Source organism: Anguilla anguilla, chromosome 1, assembly GCF_013347855.1.
Source record: "Anguilla anguilla isolate fAngAng1 chromosome 1, fAngAng1.pri, whole genome shotgun sequence".
Classification (NCBI taxonomy): domain Eukaryota; kingdom Metazoa; phylum Chordata; class Actinopteri; order Anguilliformes; family Anguillidae; genus Anguilla; species Anguilla anguilla.
In genome coordinates, this window is record NC_049201.1 from 40256023 (window position 1) to 40273337 (window position 17315).

General features: G+C 37.9%; 1 protein-coding gene across 1 annotated transcript in view; it reads left to right on the forward strand.

The window, feature by feature from the left end:
• ltk (leukocyte receptor tyrosine kinase) overlaps window positions 1–17315 on the forward strand; it is a 69900-nt gene that overhangs the window by 16622 nt on the left and 35963 nt on the right. The window contains exons 2-5 of the mRNA XM_035418450.1: window positions 9556–9654; window positions 13288–13434; window positions 15223–15448; window positions 16836–16975. Of these exons, the coding sequence (XP_035274341.1) occupies window positions 9556–9654; window positions 13288–13434; window positions 15223–15448; window positions 16836–16975 (612 nt within the window). The remainder of the gene's footprint in view (window positions 1–9555; window positions 9655–13287; window positions 13435–15222; window positions 15449–16835; window positions 16976–17315) is intronic.

Consider the following 17315-nt stretch of genomic DNA (forward strand, 5'->3'; position numbering starts at 1 on the left):
CATTGATACTTTGTGTCAGATCAAAGTGTCAAGTAACAAAAATTGCCTGATGCAGGACATTTAAATGAGTGTATGACACTGCTGGTGAATACCTACAGAAAGGATGATCCTCCAGAAAGGATATACTTATACTTGGTTGTCAAGTTCATTTTACAAAATGTACAAGTTGTATGTATGCAACTTTGAAATAAATACGTATTGTCAAATAAATACTGTACATACATCCATACACACATTTAGAATACTTCATTATCCCCATGGGGAATAAAAAATTGACATTTGAAAATCGTGACTCTTACAAACTTGTCCTATGTTTGCTCCATTAATGTACTGTATGCTTGGCTAGCATTGCTCTGGAATACAGCTTGGAATACAGCTTGTTCAATTTGTGTAAGGTCAGCTAGAAACTTGGCATAATTTTGATATCAATACTTTTAATAGCAGGCCTAGAATTTGCCAGTTTGAATTAATGACTTATAGCCTATGTGTGAGTAACTTGGCATTTTTGCACATTGAAAACTTGGTTTTCATCATGAGTTAATGGGGAAGTTATAAGAGGCCCTGCCAACAGTAAAATTCTTGGATCAAGAGTATCCGCACCAATAGCTTTTTTTGGTTGATAGACAACAAGGCTTCGAGCACCTCATTTACAGTTAGCAGTTAGCGGTCTCAAAGAAAGGTTTAACACAGCATGACTGTTTACAGTCTGCTGAGTCTTTGACACTCAGCCATGATTCTGCTTTTCAAATAAATTACCTGCAGAAATAAAATGTTCATCAAAAACATTACATATTTCTTCTTTTTCTGATACAGTGCTTGAGTCATGAACGAGATGATTAGGTAAAGAAGAAACCTGCTTATGCTTTAATGCCTTAACTGTTTTCCAAAATTTCGTAGGATTACCATCACAATCAGTGTTTTAACAAAGTAGGATGATTTAGAATTTCTAATTTCTCTGGTGCACATGTTCCACAGCTGTCTAAAGCTGCCAATCCTTTGGGGATTCTGATGCATGTGCTTTGGCTCATGCTCCATCCCCCAGTCTTAAAAACTTTGACAGCTTGACATTTTGATGGTCAGTGATAATAACGGCTGTCTCCAGAGGACGGGAGAAAATATCACAAGCCATCATGTGCAGGAGACCTCAAGTGCAGAATTATAGAGGTTACATTGCAAGATGCAAACCATTTATCAGCAGCAAGAATCAAAAGGCCAGATTAGAATTCACCAAAAACTACAAAGTTCTGGAACAAAGTTTTATGGACAGATGAGACCAAAAGAAACCTTTACCAAAGTGATGGAAAGCAGGAGCTGCCCGTCAGCCAAAGCATAACCCCTCACCTGTAAAATATGGAGGAGGCAGTGTCATGGCTTGAGCATATATAGCTGCTTCTGGAGCAGGCTCACTCATCTTTATTGATGATGTAATGGATGATGGTAGCAGAATGAATTTGGAAGTGTACAGACAGATTTTGTACAAAGAAATTCCTTCAACTTCATTGGCTGGTACTTCATCCTGCAGCAAGACAATGACTCCAAACGCACTGTCTATGCAACCAAAGCATTTGTCATTTGTCAAGTGTAAATCTGTAAAAAGTTTTAAATCGGTCACCTGATTTAAATCCAATTGAGCATGCATTTCACTTGCTGAAAAGGTGACTGAAGACAGTAACCCCCCGTAACAAAGATCAATGGAAAATGGCTGTAGTGAAGGCCTGGAAAGGCATTTCCAAAGCATATACTAAATGATTCATGATCCAATGGGTCATATTGCATTTAAAGGCACACTATGCAGTTTTTTGTGGCCCTTCTAGACTCTGTGTTTGTACTCTTGTCCTCTTCCGTCCTCAACCCTACCCACATCTCCTTTGAGGACGAACCCACGAGCGCTGCAAGAATAATGTCGAGCGAAGAGGTGAGGTGGTCAGTGATATTGAAAATAGCCTTTTTAGCAACATGAATTATTCCATATGGATAGTAACTAGTAATTAGGCAGTGTTATAATGACCTATACACTGAGTGCACCCCTTTGCATGTGAGAACATTGTATGGTAGCTACTCCGTAGCTTCCATGATACATATTGTTGAATTCTTGGCTGTAACCTGGCATCATTTTGTAATTTGTTATGCAGCTAGTATAGGGAGTGTAAGCAAGTAAGTTGGATGTTTTGCTTCTTGAATTTTATGGTAAACTATAACTTTTTTTTAGTCCATTCATTTTTTAATTGATCAGAAAATATGACATATAAGTTAGTGTAAAGAACAGGCCATTCAGCCCGTCTTGGCTTCTTATTTTGTCAACCGGAATGCATTTAGCACTTTGGAAAACCTGGGTCTGCTTGTAGCCTGCAGACTAAAGGTAGATTCACATGGTGCTTCAGACAAGCACAGCGAAAGCATTGTTTTTCAATGGTGTCATTGGAGCCATGGTGTTGGCTTGAGTTGTCTTGTTTTCTTTCATAATCAGCTTGCCTGCCTTCCACACATCAAATTGACATCCAGCCAATGGCAAAACAAAAGAGAGGGGAATACCCCACTGACAGAAAATCAGAAGAAAAAAAAATTTATATGGAAGACTTCCTCATAACCAGGAGAAATGATGTGCTTGGTAACATTAACTAGAAAGCTACATAATAAAGGAGCTAGTATTGCAAGGATATTTAGTTAGCCAGGCAGAGGAAACTGAATAGCAACAAAGAGCATATTGAATAGCAACGTTGCAAGCAATATTAATTTGATGTTTAATTGTTTTTAATGTTAATTATAAACATGTCGTATCTAGATGATCTGTACAAACAACAGTAAATTGTAACCATGGCAGTTTTGAACTTCTCTGCTTTGATATTTTATTGACAAGTGACCCACCCCAAAAACAAGTTTTGCTTCAGGATTTGCATCAATGCAGATAATCCTGTGAATACAGTTTTATAAGTTGGTTTTTGTCATGGTTCTGTGTTTCTGTCTTTCTGTCTTTCCTTGTTGGGTCGCCAGATGGCGGAACTTCTGTTTTGTGTCCTGCTCGTTCCCCTGTTAATTGTATTATTGCTTTCAATTATTTTATTATTGTTTCTGATTGTGTCTCCTTGTTCCCACCCAGTCCTGGTTTGATTGTTAATTGTGCCCTCCTGTGTCTTGTTGGTTTTCAGCCTATTTAAGTTCTTTGTCACCTTGACTCGGGTGCTGGTTCCTTGTGTTTGTTTCTGACCATATGTACCTACCCGTGTACTCTGCCTGCCTGTGTTCTGCCCTGCCCGTGCTTTTGAGTTCTTGTTTTCTGTTTTCTTAGATATTTTGGAGTTTGTGTTTTTGCCCATCGTGGCCTTTTCTGTTCCCCATTTGTGTTTGCTTTTTTGTTAGTAAAGTCTTTGTTAATTTTCCCTTTGAGTTTCTTTCCTTACACTGCGTTTGGGTCCTCCCTACCCGTTAAATGACAGTTTTTATGTGGACAGCCTACTTATTAGGTCTAACTACAAAGTTAGCCCATAGTTGTATGGGAATTGTTTGGAACTGCTGGGTCAATCTACAAATGTGTCACTGTTCTTTTGTAGGCAACTTCCAGAAAGTTAACTGTTTTAACCAGGAATTTAGTCAGTCAGTGTACAAAAAGGGGTAACAGTCCTAGAGGGCTGCTGTGTACAAAACAACACGCATGTGGCTGAAGTGGACATTCCCAGCTTTTATTTAAGGGCATATTTATATATTTTGGTTTCATTGTGTAGAAATCTCCATACCTTTTATAAATAGTCCCCCCATTTCAGAGTGTCATAATGTTTGGCACAAATGGCTTCACAGGTGTTTCTGATTAGTCAGCCCTAGTATAAGTATAAGAGCTTTCAATACCTAGTTTTGATTCTAGCCTTTTGATTGTCTTTGGAGTCTGTTACTGGCATTTGACAACATGAGGACAAGAGTTGTGCCAACAAAAGTCAAGGAAGCCATTATGAGGCTGAGAAATAAGAAGAAAAACAGTCAGAGACATGGGCCAATATTTAGCTAACCAAAACTGATTGTTTGGAATATCATCAAGAAGAGAGAGCCCTGGTGAGCTTAGAAATCATGTTTTTTGTTTTTATTTTTCAAAATTACAGTAATGTAGAGAATACACAATGTAAAACAAAAGGAAAAGAAAAGTACTGTACTGGGAGTAAATAAAAAATGTAACAGTAAAACATTGTAACAACAGTAAAAAAATTCTGGGTCCCATGTCTCCTTTGTACAGCACACATTGTTTTATCTTAGCTATGCAGCAGGGGAAATATCATCTGGAATGGTGCGACCTCCATTGCTTGGAGTTGGTGCACTCAGTCGTGGGGGTCCTCTTCCTGCTCCCTCTCCTGCTTCTCCATGCATTCTTACTCCTACTCTCAGTCTCCCTCTGCCTCTTGTAACAATGTCAGCCATTTCTCCCCAACAAAGAAGAGCTCATCTTTTGGAGCTCATCTTTTGGAGCTCATCTTTTGCCGTTGTATTTGTACTAAAACTCTGATTGCTGATTGAATAATTAAAGCAACAATTGTTTGACCTGTGAAGAGTGCATGTGTTCAATTGATAATTGAAGCTTACCATTTTTATTGTCAGTGCTTTCCACGTGAACCCGAGATTTACTTTATTAAATAATGAATTATTCATTAATTTATTATTTAATAAAGTAAATCTCGGGTTCACGTGGAAAGCACTGACATTAAAAATGACATTATAAATGCAAGAAAACAGTAAAAATAAGTGAATGCACAGAAATTAATAGATAAAATCTGATATAAATGGGCATTTGTTCATTCATTTATTTCTGTATATATTTTTTTTAAATAAATACATAAATATGGAAATCAATATCTACAGAAATAAAATACATATGGAAATAGACATGTACAGAAATCAATTAATCAATAAATAAATATGGAAATAAGTATATACAGAAATGAATTAATCATGAAATAAATACATAAAGCGCAGATTTTATCTATTAATTTATTTCTGTGTACTTTCATTTATTTTTTATATTTTTCTTGCATTTATATTTATTTACTTATGTATTCATTTATTTATTGAGTCATTTATTTATTTTTAATTTTGGCACATGCACTGCTATGTAAGATGCTGTTTTCTAATGCAGTGATTGGGCTAGTGAATGGTAACAACATTAAGCACTTTAAAAGGTGGCAGGTTGTTGCTGCATTGTAAATTTAATCATAAGCCTGTTTTTAAAAATTGTTTATAACAAAATGCAGAAAGTGCCTATTTCTGAATTTTTCTCTTAATATTAGGGGTGCTAGGCGATTTAGGGGAGGTGTACCGCCTCTCTTATAAAGCGCTGGGGGAAACGGATTCCACATCCCCTGGTGATGCTGTCTGCTGGCATGGGTTTATAGTCTTACACTGCGCTAGTCATGGGAGAAAGAGTTAGGGTTCCATGCAGACAGTAGACTTAATGCATGTGGAGACCAGCAATTCTGCCTTTCTGTTGCAATGCACACAGAGTCTCTATGCGTACCCAGGCATACTTCTTCTATTAATGTAGTTAGCAAGAGTTAAAAATGTTCTGCATTTCAAATGAACTGTGATCGCTCTCCTCTTGTATGCTTAATCACTGTTTAATCGCCGTGTGAGCGCCACATTCACAGCTCCTTGACTACAGTTCTGAGGGAGCCATGTGTAAGCTCATTTGTTAGATATGAGATGAAAGTATCTCTATATCTGGCACAGACATTACACAGCGGCCGTAACTGAAATGATTGTTTTTGTATTTCATTGATGGATATTATGATCAGTGATTTATGGGTCATAATTCCTGAGTCAAAAAGAGTGAAACAGCCAACTTCTTGAAGCAATAGAAGCAGCTAGATTTACGAGCAAGAAACTTGGCCGGATGAACATTGCATTGCTGAGCTGTTACCACTCTTACCCCAGCGTTTTCCTCCAAATGCAGACTGACCATTAATCAGTGTTTACTCTGAGCCATAGGATGATTTTAAGTTTTTATTAACTCATTGGTACCATAATCCAAGAATACAGGGCAGTTAAAGGAATATGCCCACTACTACCTCTAATCAATCTTCAAACCCTAAACCCTGGCCAGATCTTCCTACTCTGCATCTTCACAGGAACTGACTGTCACCTCCAGTCACTCCTTGGCTCCCTCAATTCTAGAACAAACTTCCCCTTCTGTACCCTTTGTACTAGTTCAGGTTATGGTATTTCTATTATTTTCGGTTGTTTCTAAAGGCTTGTTAAGAATATAATCTGTACATATTTAAGATTTGTATTTTGGTTCTTGCTTAACATCTGTAACCCAGCAAGAGGTTGGTCAGCAGGGGAGAGTGTACAATAGACAAGGTTTCTTGCAGTGCAGACAGGGCAAAAGATCACATATGTAACTTCAGTAGTGTTTTAGCTTAGTCTGGACTACATCCTGAAATGACCCTTTTATTTAGATTAGACATAGCTATTTAATCCTTAAAAAACCCCCAAAAATCTGCATTCACATTCATAATTGTAACTGGTGTCATACCTTTGATTTTCTCTTCCTTCAAGAAAAAAACAACTTTGGCTTTATAAAAATCTTTTATTGCACCAAATTTTTATTGCACTTTTGTTAATGCTAGAATAATGGAGACAGATGATGCTTAAACCCTGGAGTTTATCTCGTGCCACCGTGCTGCGTGCGTACTCTCCATTGTTTGTAAATATGAAATTCATCAACATACAGAAATCCAGACAACAATTCACAGTTCCCTCAGTGAATTCACTGGGCTTTTATTGTGAAATCTCAAAGCAGAAAGAAAATCAAACAAATGGAAACAAAGCTAGTTAAGTTGAGCGGTGGTCCCTCTCTTGTGCCATGCAACTTACCGGCAGGGGGTAGCAAAAGAATGGTCTGGAGACAGTAGCCGGGAAAGTTGGTGGCGTTGATGCGCCATTGATGAGTTGATAATCTTGGTCCGGTTCCTAATGAGGCTGTCCCACTGCTCCCCTTGTCCCACCATACATTCATTTGCAGTACTGATTTAGCGATTTTACATATATACATTGATCTGGAAGTGTTGTTAGCCAGGTCCAGCACTATTACTAATGTAAATTAGGTGAATGCGCTTATTTTCTCCTACATTGCTACCAGTCTCTTTGCTAAATTGTCACGTAACGTAAACCTAGAGTCCACCAATTCTCGGCCACTCTTAAGGCAGTTTGACATTTCTGGAATATGCTTCCTGTAATCTGATTGGTGGTTGCAGATAACTTCTGCTTAATTTGGTTGGTTGGGGTGGTCTACTGCTAAGAGCACCCATCTTAGAGACTCCTTGCCCACACCCCGTTGATTTGTAATGTCCATAGCAGGGGTTTCCAAACTTGGGCCTGGGGCTCCCCTGTGTATGCTGGTTTTCATTCCAACCACAATTGCCATCCCAGAGTTTTAAGAAGCTGTTATTTCTTTCAATTAGTTGCTTTTCATGCTTAGAGGGATTATTTACTCTCTTATGATACATTATGTCAGAAATAACAATGCATGCCATAAATAATAAATAAAAATTCCAGTGTTCATATTGTGCTACATTGTTTATCTGGATAAGTTTAGCTTTACTGTTGATTAGCAGTCATCATATAGTTATTTATGTAGCTACCATTACACTTTCTGCGAGCTAAATATAACATCCTTCTATGTATGTACAGTAACTGTTGTATCTTTAATACTGTATTTTATTGTTATTATGAATGAAGGACTGATCAGATTGACTTAAGTGGTTTTTTTCAGCATTCAAGTGGCTGTAAATTGTTATTAAATATTTTAGTGCTTCATGTTGGTGCTCTATGTATTAAGACTTTTATATAAACACAAGTTAGCTACAATAACAATATGTTAACATTCCTGATGCCTATCAAGCTAGCTTATGTCCCAAAGTCTATTTGCCTTTCTTATTTAAAAAAAAAAAAACGGAGAGTTTCTAGAGTTCTGTGTAAATGCAGCCTGTGAAACTGCTGTTCTCTCTCTCTCTCTCTCTCTCTCTCTCTCTCTCTGCTTGCTTAATCAAATTCCTCAAAGCATTTACATGTAGCTACTGTATGAATGGAATGAATGCTGTTTAGAATAATTTTCTAATGACTTTTGGTCATATCAAATGGTGGATTGTCCTTTTAAACCTGGTAGTTGCTGTAAACTGCAAGTAAAGACTAGGGTTTCCATGTGTACATTATTAGAGGCAAATACTACAGTCTATGACATTATTTATGGCAGCAACATCAAAGCATTTTCCAGCTTTGAATCGCTGTCTCCAATTGGACTCTCGCCCATATGAGATTGTGACATACAAGTTTATCAACACAGCATATCCCCAGACTTTAGCAGAATATGGATTTTGTCAGGCTCTAACATTGAGAATATTTAGCTAGGCATGTCAGGCTAGTCTCACACTGAATGAAGTCTCACACTGATAAGTTAAGGAAGTTAGATTGAGAGGTACTCCTTAAATGGAGAGGTGGTGGTCTGCAGGAAACATGCCTAAAGAGCCCTTGTGAAATGGCTGAAATGGAAGTCTGTTGTTTAATTATATACATGGGAACTAAAACCTCCCATCAATTGTGAAGCTATTATTTTCTTATTATCATCTGTCAGGCAAGTAGGATTACGTCACACAGGTCTGTATCCAGCCCAGTCTACTATTAATTACTCCCTTTCATGAATGAATGAATGAATGAATCATTGCATTTATATAGCACTTTTCCGAACGCTCAAAGTGCTTTACAGTGATGAGTGGGAACTCCCTTCACCCACGACCAATAGTAATAGGTTACCCCACTGAAAGAGTGGAACATGCAGGAACTTAAGGGAACAAGCAACAACAGACCCTTAAACACCACATGTGAATTAATATATTACACAAAATGAGTTTAAATGAGTATCTATTATTAAAAATAATAATTCTCAGTTTAAATGTCCAAGTTTTTTGATAGGTGAGTCAAACAGTGAACTGATGGTATCAAACTTGAAATTTAGAATTTATTTAGTTTAATCAAAATAATAAATATTTAATCAATATTCAAAGAAGATATTGCAATTAGAAATAAAAATAGAAATCATACACTCACTTAGAAACGTAGGCTTACTGCTTATACTCACCAACCCCTTAGCCATTATTAGTGAGGTAGTTGGAGTGCGTCTCTCTATAGCTTGTCTGTGTTATTGTTGAGATTCATGCTCTGCACCACTCTAAAACCAGGGCAGTTGAACTGCAATGAGAGGACTTGTTATATGCAACAAAGCAGTTACGTGATAACCAATCAGCATGCTCAATCAAATTTGTACTGAATAGTTCTATTGACAATTAAAAAAAGGAGCTTCCACAGATCATATAGTGTAATTAGATATCTATGGTTTGGCTTGAAAGACAGAGGTATTGTGCTACTATAAGAATATTAGAGAAGTTCTTACTGTATTATATACTGTACTTTACAGTGCAGTTAGTTTTGGATGCAGCTGTTTGAAATGCTATGTCTTATACTTTCTCTCCCTTTCTACCCTTACCCCCTTCCCCCCTCTCTCTGGTTATTTCCTTCTGTCCACAGTGACCAGTCCCTGTTATGCCTTGTTGGACAGACCACTATTGGACAGCTTTCCAAAACAATTATTACTTCCCTTTTGGAACGGGGCAGATGTTGGACAAAGTAAGATGCGCCTGAATACTCAACAGTGGCAGTGTAATCCATTATAAGATAATCCAGTAATGAACAACACATCAACCATTATTTATAAAATATTATTATCCTATGACAGTTTTATGATCAGATGATTAAGCAATTAAATGGCGAATAAGCAATGAGGCTTACATGAGGCTTTTATTTTCAAAAAAATTTTTGTGAACATGTTGTCATTTATAACAGCTGTTTAGCATTTGTCAGTAAACAGAAATCATATAAATTAAAGGAAATATTGCCTTGTGAGCAGGGCTTGTACATCTGGTAGATCTAATGCCTGGATGTAAATGATGTGTGTTTGGGGATAAAGCCACCAGCATTATAGAGAGGAGCATTTATCCCTGTCAACGATTTAAGATGACAAATCATGACTTGGGGGCAATGAATTCAGAACTGTTGTGCCAGTAGTCTGTGTTAGAACATGAATGGGGTGTACTAACTTAGCTAAACTGTTCATTGTAAGATTTAATAAACTGAAATAGTTAGATTGTATTGTTGAGGGTGGATAATATGGCAAGTGAGTCTGATATGGATTTAAACACCATCGTTTATTAAATGGTCTTATGATCCAATTGTGTTTTAAATAATGGCTTACGCAGGAAAACATGACTAAGTAGATATTTCTAAAATCCAACTTTGACGTGGACATGATTGTATCTCTACTTAAATTTTATACTAGTGTCTAGACGCAAGTTAATTACCTGCTGGATTTGTGGAAGTACTGCGCCTTTAAGGGCCAAGTGCGAATCCCTGAAGTGGGCTGTGTCTGTGCTTTAAGAATAATATTTAATTGATGATCGATTTTAGGCATGAAGAGTGTGGGAAATGTTGAAATATAACCTTATTTAGAGGAAACTGGTAGTTATTGACCACATTCACAAAAAAGGGGTCATGGCAAAGCATGTTCATGTGAGTTCAAATTGAAGTTCATCACAGGTGCTTACGACACAGGTTGGCCACTTTAAACCAATGTAAGCAATCTAAGTAAATGGTTTTCCTGATCCATTCTAGATCATTGTTCTAGGTCATTGTTTAGGGACATTAACCCCTTAAAACTCACTTAAAACCCAGGGCTTTTTGTAAAAATCCCCCTGTATTTAATAAAAACCCCATTATCTCAAAAATTATATTCAGAACAGACATGGTTCAAAGCTTGAGATAAAGAGCACAGGGAGTCTCACTGAGTAACCATACAGATATTTATTCTGAAAAACTAAGAAATCCAAAAATAGTTTTTTGTTTTCTTTATGCTGTAGTGATACATGTACTTCTGAATTTTGACAAAACCAGTACAAAAAATACCATTACCAGATGGTCGCTATCATTGCGCTACTGTCACTCTCCAATTCCTTCAATACTTCCTTTAAAGTCTTCCACTTACACTTACACTTTTGCAAGCATACGCCGATGAACAAAGCCCTTATAAACAATAGTGGTGCATTTCTGCAAAACCGTCCTCCTGCAAGTTGCAGGTTACGCAATAGAATATCTCAGCACTTATTTCAGTTAGAAAAAACCTGTGAACTAATTTTGCAAGCTACGGAAATGATCTTGAATACAAGACTGTCACAATATAACTGCACTGCACAATATATAAGGTGGTTTCCAGCAAGGCCTAGAGTCACAATGGGCAGATCATAGCATAAATTGGTAATTTAGTGTGGCTATTTGTGTTTGAAACTGTATTTATGTATACAGGCATTCAGCTCAATGGAAAATAATGCATTGACTTTTCCTAGCCTAATGTACAAAGAGTGGATTAATTTGTTTTGGCTCAGGGAGTAATTTGTTCATGTTAATCCCAGTGGAGAAGGATTAGTAGCCACATTTCTTGTTGCAGACATAAAATATCGTAATCATGAACCTGGTGTGTCAGTTTCAGTGGCCCTTTGGGGCGGGGGGGGGGCTACCTTGTTATTTCTTTTGTTATCTCTGGTGGTTTGCTTCAAAGTGTGAAGAGTCTACGCTTTACAATGGTATGCAGCTTATAGCATTGCACCTTGACTCAATGGCCGATAAAAGCATTAATTTAATTATTAATTCATTAATTAATTATTGTAAGGTGCCACCATCTAATTTGATGACCATTGAGCTTTAAGGGTTTATGGCCTTGTTAGGCAGCCAATTAAGCAGGAAGAACTGCACTTAATGAGCATAAAATGAATTTTTCTTGAAATAATTTTCTTGACCTTTTGCACACTGTTAGTAGTTAGTCATAGCTTCATCTCTACATATTGTAGGACTTTAAGATTATTGTTTAGGTACATAGCCTCGATAAGCAGTTTTTTTTATTTTTTAGAGCATCCCAGTTTCGTTTTGTCAGTGAGGCCCCTGGAGTCTATGGCACTTCCATGTCTCATTGGCCACAAAGGTCTGCAGCAAGACCTAATTGCTCACAGCTTGGCCTGAATACACAATTCTGATTGGCTGGGAGGTGTGCATTATTTCTCAATAGACATCCAGGTATGAAGTAACACACGCAAGCTTAATCATGGTTATAAACAAATTCACATCAACACCTTTTTCACCTTTGCGTAAAAGGTTGCGAGGTTGCATTTTAACCAGATAAAATGAACATGACAATGATCATTTTTTGTCATAAATTGCTAGCAAGACAACTGTTAATATATCATACTTGCAACAGTGTTAACATCCACTGCCAACTCAAGCATAGTCAGCTTGTCGTCCACGAATGACTGTAGAGAGTAGCTAGTCTAGTTACAGCTTGATTTAGGGTTGCCAACCATCCCATGAAATACAGAATTGTTCTGTAAGTTGAAAGTAAATGAATTGAACTCACACAGGACACATCTTGTTCCATAGCTTTGAGAATGATTACATTTATAGTTTAGCCTCTGTTTTGAATATAATTCAATATTTGATGATAAAAAGCATACTGTGAGACCATTTTGACCTAAAAACCCATTTAAAATATTTTAAAACCCAATTTTAATATTAGCAAGGTAATGTGAGTAATAGCAAACTTAGCATAAAGCTAGCTTTCTATCTAACCCAGTTGAGAGTGACCAGAAAGACACGCTCATTGCTAAGTGTTATAGGGTTTGGGATATTTGCTGGAAGTTAGTAGGTCTAACGTTTCCATTGCAGTAGAATGACATATTTTGAAACAAATCTTTTGATTATACTGTAATTTATGCTTTTTGTCGGTCAGCCTTTGTATAAGCAGAATAATTACCTTGGGGCTGTGCATTATGCATTTTTAATCTACGTCTATTTTTTTTTACCTCCGCAATGGGCATTCAAACTGCATAATGCACAGTCCCTTGGTCATTATCCCTTACATATACATCATGCCAGCCATTACTTTTCAAGATATATCTATCACAAATTGATAGTTTGTCCTGATTATGGTGCTAGAGGAAAGGTCATAGGTCACTAAAATTCATTTTGGGAACATGAATATGCGATTTCCATGGCAATCTGACCAATACTTTTCCATATGTTTGTCATGGACAAACTGACGGACTGATGGACATGATTACGCAACCTCGCAACCTTTTACGCAAAGGTGAAAACTGAGAGAAATGAGAATATAGTTTATTTTGAGGCTCTTATTTCACTCCCTGGTTCATCCTTCTGCAGCTGCATCCTGTGATTTTGAATCACCTTGTTCATGGACCCTGTCCAATCACAGTGGAGGGGACTGGCATGTCACATCGCCAGAGCAACAGAGGGCAAGCATGGAGGCTGTGTGGCCAGCCACTGATCACTCTATTGGAGACACCGATGGTAAGAGTGGCAAACTACAAAGCTGGCCATGAAACTTTTTTTTCCGATCGATTATCAGAGACCATGTTTTTGTGCATATTTTTAATTTCTCAGTACTATTTGTGATAAGTAGCACCTGATAACCGTGGAAACTAAGCAATTTCTTTGAAAAGGAAGTAGTTTTAAAGAAAATTTATTATATAATTATATACGATATAATTTATATTAATTATAATTACTACAGTTCAAATTGCATTCTACTGAAAAATGCCGCCAGTGTCTAACCTTGCAATGCATACAAAAACTGTGAATTTCTGAATATTTCTTCATATTTGGACCTTCATATTTAGGGCTGCAGTCTTCTTAATCCTATTGTCAGTGCTTATACCAAGTTTCATAACTTTGTGTGAAACGGTTATGGAATTTTTAGCTTTTTTGTGAAAAGTCACGCCTGCTGCAAATTCATTGGATTGCCATATTTTGGCATAACCACAAGAAAAGTAATACCTATATAAAGGTGTCGGAGATGAGGCAGAATACCAAATTTTATGCAATTTGGCCAATTTTTGTAGGAGGGGTTTCAGAAAATTTGAAATGGTGGAAAATCCAATATGTTGGTTTTATGGTTCTTTGAGGCAGATTTGTTCTTTGTGAAGAGGGACATCTACGGCATCAAGTCTTTAGATCAAGTAGTGCAGAGTTATGATTGTTTAATAACTGCACTTTTAAATTACTATTATATTGCCCCCAAGTGGCCAATTGCCACCAAATGTGTTTGAATTGTCTCTGTAACTCCATAATTTGTAATTATTTGTAATTTGTAATCAAATGGTTCACATGGGGTTAAAGTGCAGATTCTCAGCTTGTATTAAGGGGTTTTAATACATTTTGTTTTCACCATGTAGAAACAAATTCTGGATGTAATGGCTTCAGAGGTGATTCTGGGTTAGTCAGATGTGTTCAATTGCTTTTTTAGTGTATAAGAGAGCTTTCAGTATCTAGTTCTGAGTTTAGGCTTTTGATTGCCTTTGGAGTCAATTATTGGCATTTGTCAGCATAAGGACCAGAGTTGTGCCAATGAAAGGAAGCCATTATGAGGCTGAGAAATATGAAGAAAAAAAACAGTCAGAGACATAGGCCAAACATTAGGCTTAAGAAATTATTATTGCAACAGCATATACAATACATGAACACAGAGGACCAAGTTTGAAGAAGTGTGCTGACTTTTTAAATGTAGAGCTAGCATTTTCATGTGATGGTGCAGGAGCTATGCTCACAACAAAAAAGCCCACACAAGAAATGAGCAACAAGCCCAACAAAGCTAGCACTGCCTTGACATTTTCATGCTGTTCCTCGTGCTGCCAAATGCAGATGTCAAGGCAGACTGTACTTTCGGGAGAAGGAATAGAAAACTTTAAATAAGGTTTTCATGCAAAAATATTTGTACAACAGATACATTATCAACAGTCATTTTTAACCTAAGATCATAAGCACATAAGAATACATTATGACAAAGTGGGTCATTCAGTCAACCTAGGATTTAGATTTACCAAAAGCTGAGAGAATATCCAGCACAGTGTCAGACCTGCACTGCACTTGAACTCTGTAAGGCTCTATTACATGACCTGGCAAGATATTCCAAGTATTGCAAAAGTATAACATCAATCTTCCTGGCATCAGTGCAGAATGTACCTTTATTGAATAATGCTCAACTTTTTTCCCTTGACAGAACTCAACCTGATAAAGCTTTAGTAGTTCATTTGTTAACCCCTACCTGTGTCCTCGATCCTCTCTTCTCTTCCATATTAGGTCACTTCTTGCTGTTAATGGCCACAGCAGCAGAGGCTTCGGGGAGCTGTGAGTTCTCCCTCACCAGCCCGGTGCTCTCCGATAGTGGGCCACTGTGCCACCTGCAGCTGGCACGGTTTCAGCCAGAGTACAGCCACGGAAACTTGTCTGTTCGGATCAAACTGCTGGACTCCGCCTCAGTCATCAGTTCTCCAGCGCTCAGCCATCTAGAGCAGGATGTTGCCAGGTTGGCTAGTTCTTATCATTTACTCAGTAGCCACAACATTCTAACAATAACAACAATTTGTTGTATTGCATCATCTTCAAGCCCTTTAGTATTTCATAGGTCTCAGTAATTCCACATACTTATCTTGATGGAAATCTTACACACTTATTAAGTTAATGCAATTTGATAGTTTTTCAAATAACATATAAAATAGCTTAAATACAGATCATTGTGTTTGATGAAAAAACTTTTTTGGACTGAGTCCTGTCTGGTATGGAGACAGTTGAGAGCTTTTGTGAAGCTTCTCTGTGGAATAGAGCAGTGCCATTGGCCTGTGAAAGGCTTAAAGAGGATGGTTGAATTTCAACAGTTTTTGGTATTATTTAAGTTTTTCTGTTTTCAACTGGCCCAGTTTTTGTGTGCAGTAAAAGATATTTCAGATAATTACAGATGCTTCCTCATCAGCTGGCTTCACAAAGGCTAGTATAGGGCCATCAATGAGTTTGTGGGACTTCAATTCACTTAAGTAACTCCAAGCAGCTTGTACAGTGACTTTTCCAAAGGTTGTACATATGAACACATGCATTTTATAGTTTTTATTTGGAATTATAAACATAAAAATCTGTTAATTTGGTGCTGTTACTTCTTTCCTTCTCAGTTCAAAATGGCAGAAAAATTGCACCAGCCCAATTAGTCTTCACTAAAGAAGGAGCACAAAATAGATTTTTTATGCCTTGTTTAACGGCAAGCTGGTGTTGTCTGCCCTGCAGGCCACCGGGAGCATACAATAAGAGCAACCAGCATCAGAATTGGCCCTAGCTATAATGGCACCCAGGGACCAAGCTTCAAAAAGAAGAAATTGCTCAAGCAAAAAGTAGTAAACTGGTCCAGTAATAACTGTAGTGATGATGGACCAAATTAATATCATTACCCACTATTGTTACACCCCTATACATTGGTGCCTGGGGGAATTGCCCCCCCTTGCCAGGACTGGCACTGACCAGTGTGTGTACCTGGGTGACACACTTCTTTGATCTCAGAGCAGCTCTTCTTTTGCAGATTGCATTTGTCCACTGCCTAACATTTGTGCAGATAAGCAAGGTTGTGAAAGCCAGCTGGAGATTTGGAGCTGGAAAAACTGCGTCTGTGTTATTGAACATGCACACACACAGGCACAGAGGCTGCCAGGAGTGTTTGGACTATGCTTATTTTCAGAGCATATGCAATGAATTGTTCATGGCTAAATTCCATATTTCTGAAAACATTGGCTCCGACTAAGATTACTCTGAACCCACCAAAAAAAAATCTCTCACTAAAACTTGTCTGAAACCTAATACGTAGGTTCTATGGTCTAAGGATTCTGTTTCTTTGGGTGTGTCCTGACTGTGCCTCTCTCTGATGGGTACAGGGAACAATGGGAGGTGCTTGAAGCACACATTGGCCAGCTTGAGGAGCCCTTTCAGGTGACATTGCTCTACTCCTTCTGCGGGGAGGAGAGCGGGGTCACTTTGGCCATTGATTCTCTACAGCTGAAGAACTGCAACATGGGTAAGCCTCAGAGCTGGGGACAAATGGTGGTAATAGCTTCAAAACAAATGATTCTGCAATGTAGAAATGGCAAGGTTTACCCAGTCATTCTGTGTGTTCAGATGGCTTTCCAAAGCTGTCATTGGTTGCCATTCTTACTGCCAGTCATTGTTGACTCTCACTGGCTGCTTTGAGACAGGTGACTGTGGGCTGAGGGTGGAGTGTGTGGATGATGAGTCTTTCCACTTTGATGTAGGCAAATATGAGGCACACAGAGACTGGCCCCTGGGGCACGAAACCAGAAAGAGAACATCAATCAGCCTACAACAGCGGATTTCAAACAAAATCCTGGGCCCCCTGT